The sequence below is a fragment of the Centropristis striata genome, chromosome 9 (genome assembly GCF_030273125.1).
Source record: "Centropristis striata isolate RG_2023a ecotype Rhode Island chromosome 9, C.striata_1.0, whole genome shotgun sequence".
Taxonomy (NCBI): Eukaryota; Metazoa; Chordata; class Actinopteri; order Perciformes; family Serranidae; genus Centropristis; species Centropristis striata.
The window spans coordinates 17,278,803-17,296,053 of record NC_081525.1 but is presented as its reverse complement, the minus strand read 5'-3'; the positions used below and the strand labels follow the sequence as shown (position 1 = coordinate 17,296,053).

At 37.5% G+C, this 17,251-nt stretch overlaps 2 protein-coding genes across 4 annotated transcripts in view; one reads left to right on the top strand and one right to left on the bottom strand.

Moving 5' to 3' along the window:
* Window positions 1-3,019: 3,019 nt before the first annotated feature.
* Window positions 3,020-17,251, bottom strand: part of gabra5 (gamma-aminobutyric acid type A receptor subunit alpha5) — a 46,047-nt gene continuing 31,815 nt past the window's right edge. For all 3 annotated transcript variants that reach the window (XM_059340489.1, XM_059340488.1, XM_059340490.1), the window contains exons 7-10: window positions 16,054-16,197; window positions 12,189-12,341; window positions 11,143-11,354; window positions 3,020-7,548 (exon numbers count right to left, since the gene is read on the bottom strand). In XM_059340489.1, the coding sequence (XP_059196472.1) occupies window positions 7,258-7,548; window positions 11,143-11,354; window positions 12,189-12,341; window positions 16,054-16,197 (800 nt within the window). In that variant the 3' untranslated portion in view covers window positions 3,020-7,257. The remainder of the gene's footprint in view (window positions 7,549-11,142; window positions 11,355-12,188; window positions 12,342-16,053; window positions 16,198-17,251) is intronic.
* Window positions 14,962-17,251, top strand: part of gabrb3 (gamma-aminobutyric acid type A receptor subunit beta3) — a 70,452-nt gene continuing 68,162 nt past the window's right edge. The window contains exon 1 of the mRNA XM_059340483.1: window positions 14,962-14,982. Within this exon, the coding sequence (XP_059196466.1) occupies window positions 14,969-14,982 (14 nt within the window). The 5' untranslated portion in view covers window positions 14,962-14,968. The remainder of the gene's footprint in view (window positions 14,983-17,251) is intronic.

Below are 17,251 nucleotides of genomic sequence, written 5' to 3'. Positions count from 1 at the left end.
TTTTTATTAGTTTTAGTTTTTTTGAAATGGGGTATTTGTTGGGTGCGAGATTAAAAAAGGTCACAATACATTTTACCTTTATTCTATTTGCCTTATCCATCTCAGCCCCAATAAGGTTATTAACTCTTGCTGCTTCGGATGTTTTTAATTTTGGTTCGAGTGAAGTGCTGAACTTGTTGAAGGCGATTGACTCACATAGTCGTGTTGACATCCCAGTCTCAATAAACATCTTTACTTAAATTTACCTTCTCCTGCTTGCGGTGTTCCTGCTTGTTCACTAACCAGCAGCTGTTTGGTTGGGGCTAAATAAATAGATTTCATATCAACCAAAATGATTATGCATGAAAAAAGTTGAAAAGTTACAGTTTCAGTTAGTTAGCGTTTTTTAAGAAACTCTCTATTTTTTTTTATTTCAGGTAACGAAAAAAATGCTTTTTCAATTCTAGTTTTCGTTAGTATTTGTTAACTATAATAGCCTTGCTTACAAGTGATGTAGTGTCTTTTTTAGTTTAGTTAATTAAAGCAACATCAGGTTATTAGGATTTCACTTACAATTGACTTAGAAGGGAACAGAATATTGGGTTCACCAGGTTAAAGGTCACACAGATGATGTGAGAATTTACAAAAAAAAGCTCTAAATTTAAAATACTTTTAAGGCATTTTTCATTCAAATCTCTGGTCAATCCAAAACCTTTTTTTCTTCACGTGAGGTTCCAGGTGCTGTACATTAAAAACAGGATGTGGAGTTGACCGCTTTGCCAAGACTTTGAAACAACACACTGAAGAAATTCACGTCTCTCAACTCTTTTTTTATAGTCTTGTTTTGACTCAATGTCCTTTCTTGTTTTTGACCTCCATTTGTGATGCTCACCTTTAGTTAGTATTTATCTGTTTACTTCCTTCTTTATGACTCTGCTTTCTTAATTTGTATTTTCATCCTTTATCTGGCACTTTGTTACTGAGGTTTAAAAGTGCTATATTCATTTAAAAAGGATTTTATTACCTGCATGCATGGCTTAAATCAAGGTGACCTAATAGTTTTTTTTTTTTAGAAAAATTATAAATTTGTGTTATGGAGCAACATTTTGTACACTTTGCAAATGATAATGTGGTGTTTGAGGCTTCCTAAAAAGGTCAGTTAGACACAAAAGTATGATACAGCTTTGTGCCACTGCACGCCAGCAGGCACATTCATGCTCTGTAGTAACAGCAGAAAGTGCTCGCTCAGCAATCCGATGGCTTCAGTGAGCTACATGCATGAGCTACAGATATTTTATATGCTGATGAAGTAGCTGCAGTATATGTCTGAACATAAGGTACAGTGAGTGTCCTCTCATCCCTCCTGACTAAGCAGTTTTGCAGGCGTGTCATAGATAGCACCCATAATGAATAGTGCCTTATATTAGATTGGCTACACATACCCCACAAGTTTTATACTCTAAACTTTTTCCAGTTCTGTAGTTAACCCTGAGCTGCAGCCTCTAAACACTTAACTGATAGCTGTTTGTGGTATACAGTCATGGAAAAAATGATTAGACCACCACTTCTTTTCTTCAATTTCTTGTTCATTTTAATGCCTGGTACAACTAAAGGTACATTTATTTGGACAAATATATTGATAACAATAAAAATAGCTCATAAGAGTTTTATTTAAGAGCTGATGTCAAGCCATTTCCATGGTTTTCTTAATGATGATTTAGATTATTATCAAGAAAACCATGGAAAATGGCTAGATAGCAGCTCTTAAATTAAACTTAGAGCTATTTTACCTGTACCAGGCATTAAAATGAACAAGAAATTGAAGAAAACTAAGGCCTACTCATTTTCTCCATGACTGCATTTGTCTTGTTCATACATATGAAAAAGCCTACAATACATTTCTTGTGGACAGTAAAATGAGAAGATGATGACACTCTGACCTCTGTACAGTAATGTAACTGTATCCCACATCGGACAGCTTTTGGCTAACGTTCTATCAAAAATTCACATTAACTACTAATATAAATAATCATGTTATGTTTGCAATTAGTTAAGTGGTGTGAAACTACAGTCTAACTTTGTATCTTTCAGACTGATGTATCTTATCTTTGTATCTTATCTTCGTATCTTTCAGAGTTGATATCTAGCCATGTTCCATGGTTTTCTTGATTATGATTTTGGTTATTATCAACAAAACCATGGAAAAAGGCTAGATATCAGCTCTTAAATTAAACTCTTATGAGCTATTTTTGTTTTCATTATATTTGACCAAACAAATGTACCTTTAGTTGTACCAGGCATTAAAATGAACAAGAAATTGAAGGAAAAGGGTGGTCTAATAATTTTTTCCATGACTGTATATATACCATTGTATGTAAATCTATGTATGTCTTTTAATTTAGCATCAGCCTGTCTCATGTTGTTTGACTGCATCACTGTGTCATATGTAAAATGTGTGTATAAAGGTCAGCTCTACTAGCCTGGAGTATGTTTTGATAGAACTGTGGTGGTGGTTGAGGACGGTCCTCTTCACCAGCATGTATAGTGCTGCAGCCCATGTTTGCTTCTCAAGCTATACACTATGACTGATGTCATTTGGTGGCATCAGTGACAGCTTAATTTGGTGTAGAGTATGGGCCAGCTGAATGGAAAAAGCAACTTAAATGGAGCTAAATCCTTGTCAAACAGATGTGAGCCAGATGTTACCGCCACAGATACCCCACAAGATGGATTTACCAGTCCACCAACTGTAGAAGCTGCATGATCTGGATGTGCATGTGTATAATCAAAGGAGAAGCAGCATGTGCAGACCGTTGTTCCATCAAGCAAGATTAAGCGTTTTATCACGTTCACTGCATAAATGTATCTAAATATATGTACCGTACATTAATACATTTTCCACTCTATCTCTCTGTGTGTATTTATCCAGAATCACGGGAGGAAAAACCGAGGAAATCTCTGACATGACACTTCAAATTATGAATGTCATGATGAACCCAACTGACAATCTTATTTTTTTTAACCAATAACCACAGACTAATGGAGTCAGTGAAGCTTTATTGGGAATCAGGTATGCATAACAATTAAGAAAAGAAGGTTGAAGGTTGTTTTTTTAACTGTGGCCCAGACCTTTACATTGGTCATCTGCACAAGTATTTTACAAAATAAATAAACAAATAAATACATTAAACATGGTCAGAGAGCACTGTGCTTCCAAAGAGGGCGGAGGGAGCTCAAATAAATCAGAGCATAGCCATATATAGAAAAAGACTATTGCCAAAATGATCAAATCTGGATAAAAAGATGAAAGTCAAATGATCACATATTACCATAAACAGAAGTCATTAATTATATGAGCATTATTTATTGCTTCAGATAGTTGCATTTAAAGAACAGCCTGTACCTAAAAATCACTTTAATTGTTATAATACAATACAACTGGTGTGCTCCATAAACGTATTAAATAGAGGCAGGCCACACAGAAGGCATAAAGTCACATGATCACATTCATATTTCAATCCAAACAGACAGCAGGCTCAAACTGTAAGTGTTTGTTTCTAGGCGAACTGTGAAGACTGCAAAACTGACTCTGCTGAAGTGAGTGGAGTGCATGCAGCCGTCGCAGTATCATGTAAGAAGCTCCACTGAGGAGTTATTCCACTGAGAGCGCTTATTCGCTTTCTCACTCGGAGTTAGATGAGGAGATCGATACCATTCTCATGTCTAATGTGAAGCTACAGTCAGGAGACTTGACACAAAAGGTAAAATATTCACAAAACACTTACCCTCACCCTTGTTTGTGTCATCCATTCACAAATGGAAGGGAAATGCGTTTTTTAATGATCTAATTTCAAGTGTAAAGTCAACACAAACTGATAATTTATAACTTTGACACTAACACTTGCTCTACCTTTATTATACTGTACTTATGCTCTAACCTAGCCACCTAGTCCACCACAATCAACTTCACCTACAAAATGCTGATCAAAGAAATGTGCCAACCAGGAAAAGAATCAAAAAGACGCAGAAGGATAAAATGACATAAAGATACAAAAAGAAAACTACAAAGAGATGCAACACAGTACAACATAGAATGTACAAGAACCTAGACAACAGAGATAGCTACTATGAAAAGGGGCAAAACAACTACAAAGAGACACAAGGCAACCACAAAGACTCAGAGAAAATAGCCATCAAAACAGGGAGCAAAAAAAAACCACACAAAGTAACTACAAAGAGATGTGCAAATTACTACAAAGACTAAAACAGCCACAACAACACACAAAGAAACTTCAAAGAAACACAAAATTGACTACAAAAAGGCCAAAACAACTACAAAGAAACAAAAAAAATGACTACAAAAAGGCCAAAACAACTACAAAGAAATGCAAAGTAACTACAAAGAAATGTGTGAATTACTACAAAGACTAAAACAGCCACAACAACACACAAAGAAACTACAAAGAAATGCAAAAATGACTACAAAAAGGCCAAAACAACTACAAAGAAATGCAAAAAATGACTATAAAAAGGCCAACACAACTACAAAGAAATACAAAAATGACTACAAAAAGGCCAAAACAACTACAAAGAAATGCAAAAAATGACTATAAAAAGGCCAACACAACTACAAAGAAATACAAAAATGACTACAAGAAGGCCAAAACAACTACAAGGACACACAAAACCAGCAACAAAAGGAAGCTAATAAGCCATAAAGTCTGTGTTCTTGCTGTAACGTAGGAAACAATGTGTTTTGCATGAGCTTGAGACGTGCAGGGAGGCAGATTTCTTTACCTTGGACAAGGCCAGGCATAGTGTTTGTCACTGTTTGCATCTTCGTACTAAGCTTAACAAACCAGTTGCTGTTTGTAGCTTCATATTTACCGTACAGACATGAGAGTGGTTTCAAACTTCCCATCTAACTTAGCAAAATTCCCAAAATGTCAAAACATTCCTTTAAGATAACACTTAATGACAACTCTGTATTAAAACTCATTCCCATGTTTTTGCCTGATGCCTTAAAAACAACTAATCATGATTTAAAAACGATAATGGTCAAAATCCAATAACCTGGTCATTGTGACTTTCTGTCTCTTTGACAACCTGATGAGCTCAAGTCCGTCTCTTAACTACAGCAGTTACTCTAAATGATGACAAAATGTGATTAGCATTCAAATATTAATCAAGAATATTTGCAAGTTATCATCAAAGCTTATAGAAACAACAAACTGATCTAAAAAAAAAAAAAAAATGTTTTTAAAAAAGCATTGTATATTCTGTTAAAAATTGCTAAAGCTCAAGCTATTCTGCTCATTTCTCAATATCCAGTCAATGAAGCACTAGACTAGAGTAACACTGTGTTGCTGTATATGCATAACATAGAAGCTAACCTTACTGGCTTAGTGGTACTTTTCTAAAAGCAGTTAGGGCAAATATATACATGTTTTTTCAACTACGACCATACGTACATACATACAGGATTCTCAACGTGGTGACCCGGAAACAGAAGCTGCCACGATCAATCACTTTAGCTTGAAATCTGAGAGAAAAGTAGCCAAAACACAAAACAAGAAGACCCTGTTTCCATTAAGCAGTAACATGTGGTCTGAGTGATCCGAACACAAGTGGACAGCTCTAAATACAGGTGAAAACACTGTCAGGACACATTGAGGACGTATTGAGATCGGATAAGAAAATACACATTTGGAGGTGGTTCGGGCCGCATGTCTCCACATTCAGATAGTAGTGAGAACGGGTATGTGACTTACACCTAAAATCCATCGGGCCCGTCCGCAGCGTGTTGCATGGGCGTTGTGTATTTGGTCCGTCCTCCACACAGCATCAACATCCACCGGGAGCATTTAAAAAGCGGCGCGTCTTGTGTTCGCCACAGAGTTTACCTTTCTGCGATGGTGATTACCTTTTGTCTGACAGTGTTTACTTGCTGATTTGATCGTTTTCGTCGATATTTGCTCTTCTCCCATGGCTAAGTAGGCTTCGTAGTTAAATGTTTTTTATGTTTTTTTGTGTTATTTAATTTCTGTTAATTGTTGTTTCATTATATTCATTATACTTTTGGTGATGAAGGGAGTGAGGGTCGGAGTCTGGAGATGTTTTTAGGTGGAGAAAAGCGATGTATTGTTTTGATTTCTACTACGACTACTACTAGTAGTACTTCTTCTTTTCTTTTATTTCCGGCTGACTAGGCATGGGAGGGGCACTGTTGCCCCCCGCCTGTTCAAAACAGCAACACATTTGCTGTTTCTCAAACAGAAATTGCAGCTGTGGCTCAGTTGGAAGAGCGGTCGCCCACTGATCAGAAGGTCGGTGGTTCGATTCCTGGCCATGTCAAAGTATCCTTCGGCAAGATATTGAACCCCAAATTGCTCCCGATGCTGCGTTCATCGGTGTATCCCAATGGTGGCAGGTGGCACCTTTTAGGATAGCCTCTGCCACCAGTATGAATGTGTGTGTGAACGGGTGAATGAGCGCAGTCTGTAGCGCTATATAAGTGCAGTCCATTTACCATTATTTACAAACAGAGCAGGTAAGTGGAATTGGATCACAAGTGGTACGCATGTGGAGACGCATGCTACTGCCAGGTGAGAACACACAGACTGAGAGCTGTCCACTTGTGTTTGGATCACTCAGATCGGATGTTGCAGCTAAATGGAAGCAGGGTCTTCGAATATGATTGAATGAAAGTTGTAAATCTGGCTTCTGAAAAAAGTAACTGCAGGAGATTTCAGTGCATTCATAATGAGTTATCACACTCTGAAGGCAACACATTTAGCATGGCTATTCATCTGCTTTTAACAAGGAAGCAAAGTCCCATGTGCCTGGGCCCAGCCTTCACACCTGGACCTCCAGCCCATTTGTACAAAGTAATAGAGTCACAAAACGTAAAAAGCCGCTTTCGAGTAATGACACAGTAAAAATGTTGTTTTGCATAGCATTTGGCCTTGCTGTACCATCATCTACCGTTGACTCGAGGAGAAAATATAAATGCCAAATGCTAAAATGTTGAAATATCAAAACTTGGCAGAAACTAATTGGTGACTGGAGTTGTAAAATGAGATAAATAAGAGTGTCTTTAAGGAAAAGTCGTATATCGTACATGTACAAACTCAAGGCAACATCTCCTGAAGCGACAGACATGCATTGTTAAACAATGACCTAAAAAAAACTGAACTAGACTAAGTGGCTTTCATTTTGATTGCGTTCCAGTTATGAAATCCTGAAGTCAGGAGGATGTATGGATCCTGATCGTGGAGCTTAAACTGCTCCTTTGATCACTGGTTCCCTATTGAGATATGTGGCCCAGTACACCAGGTTGAAGGTCCCAAACAACACCGGGAACACTATTCTGGACATCTTGTCAATCTTGCTCACACTGTTGTAAGTCTTTTTGGGGTCCGGGGCCTTGGTTTCAGAGGGCTTGAGCTGAACAGCCGTGCTGTTTGAAATGGTAGAGATGGATGCGTCCTTGGTAAGGTTGGTGGTGTAATTCACACCAGCAGAACAGGTGTTGTTCGGCTTTTTAGACAGAGCCAAAGGGTCCTTCTTCTGCGGGGAGAAAGAAACGCATTGATTTCTGGCCAATAACGGTGCTTGCACATTCATTGAACATAATAGAACAGGTAGTTAATGACAAAGGCACACACACACACACACATACACAAAAAACAGCACAAAGAGAGGAATAAAAGATGTCCAGTGAAGTTTGAGAGTCGGGATCAATGTCCTTGGGCAGTAATGAGCTGGCACTGGGCCACAATACCGGCCCACTGGACTGCGAATTTATTGATCCACTATTTCTGAAGTTCTACTTCTTGCCTAATTCATCTCTTACTTTATTATCATGTGTGACATGGACTACTACTCCTCTGCCCCCTTTCAGCACTGCCACTCTTTAAGTATCACAGAGAAGAGAGAGTGAATAGAGAAGGGAAGAAATGGAAGGAAAAGTGGAGTCAATTCTGAAAAGCTATTGACAGAGTGAAACCACAGTAGGGTCTCAAGATATAATATGTAACATTACCGTGTTAATATGTGTAAAAACGACCAACTATATATAGATATTGAGTTGTGCACTTACATTATCCTTGATGTTTCTAACAATGGTCAAACCTACGGTCATTTTATTTAAAGTCATTGACAAAGAAACTTTTTTTATTTGTGAGCTTTAAAAGCTCTTGCTCCTGCTTATCTGTAAACTCCAACCATACAATACATTAGATTCAAAAAGGTACCAAAAAGTACAGTAAAAATAACACTTCCATCACTGGAAATGTAAATTGCCCCAAAACTAAAATAAATTAACAAGTGGAAAAGTGACATTTGCCCAAATTATTAACTATTTCTGTCAAACTGTTGGATTATGACAGTTTTCTCTGTTTGTAAATTTATAGTCATGCATCAGCATTATGGAAACTAGTTCTGATTTCTGCCCCTAATTAACCCATTGAAGCCTGGAAAGCAGATACGTCGTTTTGTAGTATTTGTATAAGCTCTCAAATACTTTTTGAATTTCATTTCTAAAAAAAAATCTATTATTTAATAGAAGCGTTGACACTTCTGTTGAATTTCCAGAAAAACTTCAGGTTTAGGGGCTTATTTTAAAATCGCCCAGAGGTTTTACAGGCATTTTTTACAGGCGTTTTAGGCTTCAATGGGTTAACAAGTTAAAATCCGTGTGATATATTAAATAATTTCCAGCAGTAACATGACTAAGCATTTAGCAGCTAAAGAGTCAGATTTTATTGGAGCTGGTAAAGACCAAAAATGACTTAAATCTGTTACATTTGTTTTCATTTGTCATATTGCCAGAAATACATCTCCAAATAAATGACAATAATTCTGAATGTGTAAATAAGCAGCTGTTTGCGCACATGTAAGTTTTATCAGCTTTATATGGCCATAATGTGTCAGACAGCCAGTGGTTGAAAAAGTATTCAGATCTCTTACTTAAGTAAAAGTACTAATACCACACTGTGAAATTTCTCCACTACCAAGTAAAAGTCCTGCATTCAACACTTACGTAAGTAAATATACAAAAGGATCAGCATCATAATGTACGTAAAGTATCAAAAGTAAAAGTACAGAATGGACACACTCAGATTGTTTTATATGTTCAAAATATATTATTATATTATTATTATTGATACATTTATGTAAGCATACAAGCAGTATATCCTTAATATACTGTTATGAGGTTTAATTTAAACAAATGTCACTTTAATCACTTCACCTCATGTTTTTTATGTTAAATCTCGACCTGAAAAGTAACTAAAGCTGGCAGCTAAATGTAGTGGAGTAGAAGTATAAAGCTACATAAAATGAAAATACTTAAGTAAAGTAAAAGTACCTCAAAACTGTACTTAAGTACAGTACTTGACTACATAGACATAGTCATATTCCACCACTGCAAATAACATAAAGTTTAAAGGAATATATAATAATACTAAAGGACACAAACTGTCTGAGCATGTCATGTATCCCCTGTGGCAGCTTCTTCTCTAAATAAGGCGTCTTTCAACAACTGCACACATAGATCACTATCCTTTTTTCCTCGCATCTTCAATCCTCCTACTACCAACCAAAGGAAAATATTGAGACTGCCGAAAAGCAACACAACAATCTGCATCTGAATTATGGTGAACAATATTCATACAGACAGACAAACTTCCAAGTGTCGTGACGACTCACAATTGATTAAATTCATTGGGTTGAATTCAGTCACATGACTTGGGCTCGAGTCCCAAATTTGATGACTTTAGACTGAAATTGACAAAATCAAAAAAGACCTGCAACCTGACTTGGACTTACACATCAATGACTTGTGAATTCACTTGGACTTGAGCCTATTGATTTAAAAATACTTGATGCCTTTCCTCAAGTTAAATTAAACAAGATAGCTTTGTTATTTAACCCTCCTGTTATGTTTATTTTTCAGGAACAGCAATAATGTTAATGTCAATTTGACTCGGGCATGTTTAATTAATAATTATTATTAGTGTCAGATACCCAAAAATCCCAATAAAAATTGTTTATATTTATTGATTAACTCCATTACTAAGCATTTCAATCAATATTTAGTGCAATGGTGTTCTTTACCTCTCACAGATCAGTGAGGATAATTGGAAGGACCTACATAAAAAAATACAATAGTTTTATATGACATTGATTTAAAAAACAACAACAACATTTTAAATGTTTTTCTTTTTGTGAATACTTTTAACTTCTTCTTTTTTTTTTTTTTACTTTGTAATGGGTCTATTTGACCCACAATATAACAGAAGGATTAAAAAGTGTGCCACTAATCAATTCATTTCTCTCCATTTCCTCAACTTCAACTACTGTTATTAATTCCCAGCAAGTTGGTGCTCTAACTCCGCAAATTCACTTTGTTTGAACCAATCCAACAGCATTCAATCAAGTGCAGGAGAGAACCATGAAGAACAAATAAATACAGAAAGCAAAATCATTGTTTCTAAATTGAATACAAAACGTCTGACCTAAACCATGAAACCAAGTCTGAATAAACTCTTATAGTGCAGCAGATAAGCTAATATATTGAAGATATTGTGCATTTTATGATTCAAGCATGAAACTTGCTCCATGGTTTCTATAGACCATGTAGTTTATTTTCAGACGTGGAAACATTTCAGGCTGTTAAATTGCGATTTTGGTTACCTTTTTGCAGGGAAAATAGTGGTAAACATCAATTAGTTTTATTTAAATGCCCTTATTACACATAGACTGCACAGAACTTCTGCAAAATATATTTTTACATTGAGCCAAATTGAGGCTTTAAACTAAATTTTGTTACAGGACTATGGCTGAGGCAGCAGAAGCATCTTTGTTAGAACAAAGTTGGCAAAAATATACATGGTTATAATGCAGAGGGGGCAAAAAATGGAAAACTGCCTCCACGTCTAAAATACAACCTTTGGATACGTAGATTACATGCTGAAACTTTCAAGCTTTAGCCATGAAATGCATGATTTTGCTTATCTGTCCCACTATTAATCCTGTTAAAATTTTGCTTTTCAACTCATTAGATTAGCACAGGTCCCCAAAACATGTCAGCCAGCTTTGGGTCCTCACAATGTGTAAACAAAAAGGACACACACACAAACACACACACACGGTCCTTACCTTGGGCTGTTGAGCCTCCATTGCCTTTTTTCCATCCCAGGCCCAGCTCCTCTTGGTGAAGTAATTCACTGTGGCGAACTCAATGAGTGCAGAGAAAACGAAGGCGTAGCACACGGCGATGAACCAGTCCATGGCGGTAGCATAAGCCACTTTAGGAAGAGAGTTTCGAGCGCTGATACTGAGAGTGGTCATGGTGAGCACCGTGGTCACACCTGGCGGAGGAGAAAACTGGGTCACTTTTATTAACCGGACTTACTATTCTGTTTTTATTGCAACAGATTAAGTCGTAGTAAAAGGAGGGCACATTTTACAGCATCATGCAGCAGCAACACTATCATGTATGCATGGTTCCATTTGTTTGCAACGTTACTTTACTGGCTGACAGGGATGGGCGTTTGGAAGAAACCTGCCAACGCAATCATCTATAACGTTAACGATTAATTATTCGATAAATCGCTATGTTTTAAAAACATGCATACATGGGCAAAATAAAAGATATATATATATATATATATATATATATATATACACTAAGTACTGTAAGCCTGTTTTGATAATGGATGCTTTTATTTTGAAAGGACAAAAATAGACTTCCTGTTGATTTTAAAACTAACTCACATGAGATTAAACTGTAAAGATAATGTCAAGGAGTTTAATGTTTTATGTTTTAGCCCCCGAAGAGGCATGAGGTTAGTTTTCACAGTAATCTTGCATATTTGAGTGTGTTTTGTATTTAAATAAGCTTTGGATCAAATTAAACCTAGTAATTCATGCTAGCAAGGTTTGATACAGTAAGCTAGTTTTGCTCAAATTAATACTCTATATTATTATTATCATTATTTCTGTGTGTGTTATTGCAACTTTCAGTTTGCAAACTGTAGCTTTATCCAATGCTTGGCCATGTTTCAGTTCAGTGAGTACTGATACACAGTCAAAATAAAATAAAAAAATACACAGATCGATCAAATTCTTAACGACCATTAATCGATCATCAATTAATTATTCCCATTCCTAGTGACTGATGTTTTTGTGTGTTCCAAGCTCACCAAAGACGGTCCGGGCTGGCACAGATTCTCGATTGAGCCAAAACGAAACCTGTGACAGGATTACAGTCATGAAGCAAGGCATGTAGGTCTGGATGACAAAGTAGCCGATCTTCCTCTTCAGGTAAAAGTGAGCCATCATCACGGTGTATTGACCTGTGGCACACAGCAGGACAGAGGAGGAGGAAATGCTTAAAGGGTTGTTGTTTCAGGCTCTAGAGAAAGAAAATCCCTACTCTGGATAATGAAGATAATGTACAGTAATACTAAAGGAAATTGCATGGGATGTAGAACAACAAAAACAACAACAACAACAACAACTACGTTTCAATTATGTATTTGTCAGTTTTCTCCCCTGCAGTGGTATTATCATGACGTCATAGACAGCAGAGCTAAACCCACCTCAACAAATCTGACTTGGGGACACTGAGACTGAACAGACTGAGAGCTATTTATAGACTAATGTACACCAGCGTTCACTTCATTACCATGAACACAAGCACTGCTTATTTAGATTCAGTCCAACATACTGTACACCGTCCTGCTGCTGTAAACTCTCACCTGACAAGTTGCGAACTGACCACAAGCCAGCTCGCAACCTAGCACACGATCAGTGAGGGAGAAAGAGTAGATGTGGAGTCGAGGCTTCTAACCGGTTTTAACAAACGACATCACATCATCCCGATTTAGCTTCTTTGCACTGGCTCCCTGTTCATTTTAGGATTGATTTAAAGATTTTACTGATCACTTTTAAAGCTCTTTTAGGTCTGGCTGCTAGCTATTGTGATGATCCCCTCCCCCTCTGTGTGTTGTGGCATGCTTTCTCTCTCTCCCCCACGCCCATTACCTTGGTTTGGTTTAGTTGGTTTCTTACTTTCAGCTTATACACCTGCATTTCACCACATCGCTTGCATGCACACATCTCACCACTGATATACTGATTCACATAATTAAGTTTCTTTGTGTTGTTTTCAATTAATCAAATGAACATTATTTCCTTATAACTTGGATATAATAATACATGTGTGGTCTCCCTTTTTTTGTCGGGATCCATGAGCTGGTTCATGACACTATTTAACAGAATTATTAACTCTTTGTTAGTAACTTATTCACTTTTTGTGTAGCATCAGATTTAAAATTTAGGTCATTATGGATAAAAATGGCCATTTCCAAAAATTGCTGTTTTTATTTACTTGAAAGAGTGCATATATGGCTGTTTATGACAGTATACTAAAGTACCTTTATCAGACATTACAAGTTTTACAAAAAGGTCAAGCTAAGGTCAATCTGTTTACTTCAAAGACACATGGAACAGCAAACACACACACACACACACACACACACACACACACACACACACACACACACTTTCTTAATAGCCTACTAAGCTCAATAACACAAGAACAAAAACTAATGAAATTACAAACATGTTATGCATAGGCCTATAATGGGGGAAATGGCTGATTTTAGTGGTGAACAGTCAAAATATCAAATTTTACTATTATTTTCAAAAATGAAACCCTTATATTACAGAATGCATGATCTTTCCAATGCACATAAAAAAGTTTTAACATGCTTTTTTTTTTAAAATCAAAAAGAGTGAATTATCCTCATTGAACCATGATCTGTGAGAGGCAAAGAACACCATTGCACTGAATATTGATTGAAATGGTTAGTAATGGAGTTAATCATGAAATATAAACAATGTTTATTGGGATTTTTTGGTTTCTGACACTTTTTGATACCTAAACATACCCCAGGTCAAACTGACCCACAAACATTAATGCTGTTCCTGAGAAACGAACATAACAGGAGGGATAATCTCTGACCTGCTTTGGATGGGAATTCCTTTCTTTAAGATTTTTTCTAAAAGTCTTTTTATTGTATTCGTCATTAAAAATTTGTTTTGAGTTGTGTTGTGTTGTTTTTATTCCTTTCAATCAGCGGTTGTTTCATGTGTGGTCGACGTGGACGCTGTGATTAATGGCTTTACAAGTAAACTTCACTTGACAACCTGCAGACCAGACTACTCCTCTGAATATGGGCGCATGAACTAAATCATTGAAAAACAGGTGTGTGAGGACATCATTATATCCTGTTAATCAACCGAAGATTGCATTTGAAGGATTTTTCTTTCTCAAAAATCCTGTCGAGCCATGGAGTCTGATAGAAAATCCACAGATGACTGCTGCTTTCTCCTGGCAAAATCGGATTTTTCTGTCCCACTAATCCCTTGTCACAATCTGCATCCTGTATATCTCCCTCACTCCCCCTCTGTCTCTCTCTCTCTCTCTCTCTCTCTCTCTCTCTCTCTCTCTCTCTCTTTTTCTATGTGTGTGAGTGTGTAGCAGACAGTCCATCCCATTCTGTCAGGCCAGGCCACTCTTGATTGGGGACATACATCCTTTGCCTTCCCTGAGCTCGAACACTAAAACAGACCTGGATCAGCGGTGATTACAAGCAGGTGCACAGATGACTGAGGCGGAGGGGGGTTGAGAGGGACCAAGGGGGAAAAAGTTTGGATGGTCTGTGCGATGCGGCGACAAGCATCATGTCCTTAATGAAAGGGGCACCTGTGTTGCCTTCGCTCCGAGGACTACTAGCCGGCAGCCCTGCTCTGTGGTGGCACGACTGGGCGAACCCCACTCTGATCTGACCGCCTGCTGGGCTTGGAAGTGGATGGAAATCTCCAAGGCGTGAAAATGCGGTTGTGGTGGATTTTACTGTTTGGTTTTTGGAGCGTCTGTGGGGAACTGCCATTCATAGCGGAGAACAACGCTGCTATGTTGGTCAACTGGTAAGTAAGATAGAAAACCATCTGTTGCTGCTCTCTATTTAGATCTAAAAGCGCCGATGTGTGTAATGTGATGAAATTACAAGCTTCACATATCGTCAATTCAATTCCTGTGTCTATATTATCATCCCCTCCGGCTTAACCTGTGAGGTCAAAGGTCACCTCTGCTCAGTGTGAGCGCTTTGCTGAGCTATTCTTGTCTTGTTAAAGAGGGTTTGTACCTCAGATTAGCAATGCTAATTAAGTCCATGTTGGCTCTGTGTGTCTGAGCATTGCGGGGTGGGGACGGAGTCACACACTGAGAATATAGCAGCAACCAGTGTGTTCATCTGAACCGAGTCCGGCTGGATTCCCCCTTGTGGTATATTTAACGGTAAATGCTTCCTTCCGGTGCATTATCCACAATAAACAACACAATAACAAACAAATTCCCTGGCAGGCAAACCTCTGCATACATTAGAGCTATAATAGGAACGCCTCCCCAGTAATAAACTCGCCAGCAACAAGCGGCAGAAATGTATTATCATACTTCTTTACATAACAGAATTAAGCAGATGCTGCTCGCCCCCCACCACCGCCCCAGCCCCCTCCTCCCCACGTGTCTCCGCTGCCGCAGCCAATCCCTGGGCTGTGACGTCACTCAGTAAAAGCACAACGGATGGGCCTGCATACGGATTAACCCTACAGACCCAATGGCTCAGACCACGGATAAGTGATTTTTTTGCCCTCCCTTCTCTTGGCAGCTCTAGAGACAGCTGGCTATGTGTGGGAGGCATTCTCAAATCCTTGTGATTCATTCATTGTCTCTATCCTGCTTGATTTGAAAAAAAAAAATTCTTCTCACAACATCTTTGGATGGCACACACTGTAATAACACAGAGCTGAATAATAGGGTTGGAGCGAGGGCTTAACATCCCGGCTCCTGCCTGACACTCACTATTGTATGACTGTAAGGGAGGAGATAACTGAGTGTGAGGAGATAATGGAGCGAGGTCGCCGCATGAATTCTGGCAGTGGTATAGAGTAGGTCACGTTTAATCAGAGGTCTGGTCATCCAGGGTCGCTTCACTGTACCTCGACTGGTGTAGATGTCCTCCGTCCCTGCAGTCTGACCGATCAGATGGTACTGGTTGAGTCGGGAGCCTTCCTCTGCCACCACCACTGACTTGGCGGCTTCCTGAGTCCACGTGTAGACCACCTCCGAGACCGGATACGCGTCTATGAAAACAAGACAGACACATGTAAAAAAGTAGATTTTTGCATCTGTTGCAAACTGAATACTTTTGATTTTGAAGCAGTTAAAAAAACACCTTTGTTAACATTTTCAATTCAGATATAAGATAATACATTTTTTTTAACCCTCTGAACCCCAAGAAGTTTCAGGGTGTTTTTTTTTTGTTTGTTTGATTCTTTTTTGCACCTCACATTTTACTTACTGTGAGTTTGTTTTTCAGTACAATATACAGTCATAGGAAAAAAATATTAGACCATTGTTTTCTTCAATTTCTTGTTCATTTTAATGCCTTGTACAACTAAAGGTATTTGTTTGGACAAATATAATGATAACAACAAAAATATCTCATAAGAGTTTAATTTAAGAGCTGATATCTAGACATTTTCCATGGTTTTCTTGACATTAACAAAAATCGTTGGTCTAATAATTTAATAGGGTTAATAAGTCCTGCACCTCTATGGAAACAATGTAATCATGGCTAGAAGTAGGTGGGCAATGTCTTTTATGCAGTGCAACTGAGTTTTAATGCCATAAATCATAAAGAAAAACTGAAGTTCAATTTCTTTATGAATTTATTTAGCAAAACTTGAGAAAAACAAATCTATATATTCAACATTATCCCAAAAATGAGGACTTTATATTAAGATTAAGATTATTAATAATATAATAATTAAGATTTCCTTTATTAGTCCCACAACAGGGAAATTTCAAGAGTTACAGCAGAAAAGTGGATAGCAAAAAAACAATAAATAGTAAGCAGTATAAACTAGAAATATAAGAAAGGAAGTAAAAAAATATACGTATTAACAACTAAATATAAAATAACAACTTTAGGAACATTATATTCAATATTATATACTAAATATATTGGACTTTTTACAATTTAAACAGCTGGCAGTTCAGTTCAAGCTTCACAGAATTTTTTTCATGTGACTGTTGAACTCAGCTGAGTCCCTCATGGCTTCTCAGTTGTGCTGTTTTTTTTTTTTTTTTTACAACTGGTTAGTGCAAATAACAGTTGTTGTTTTTTTTTGCAAA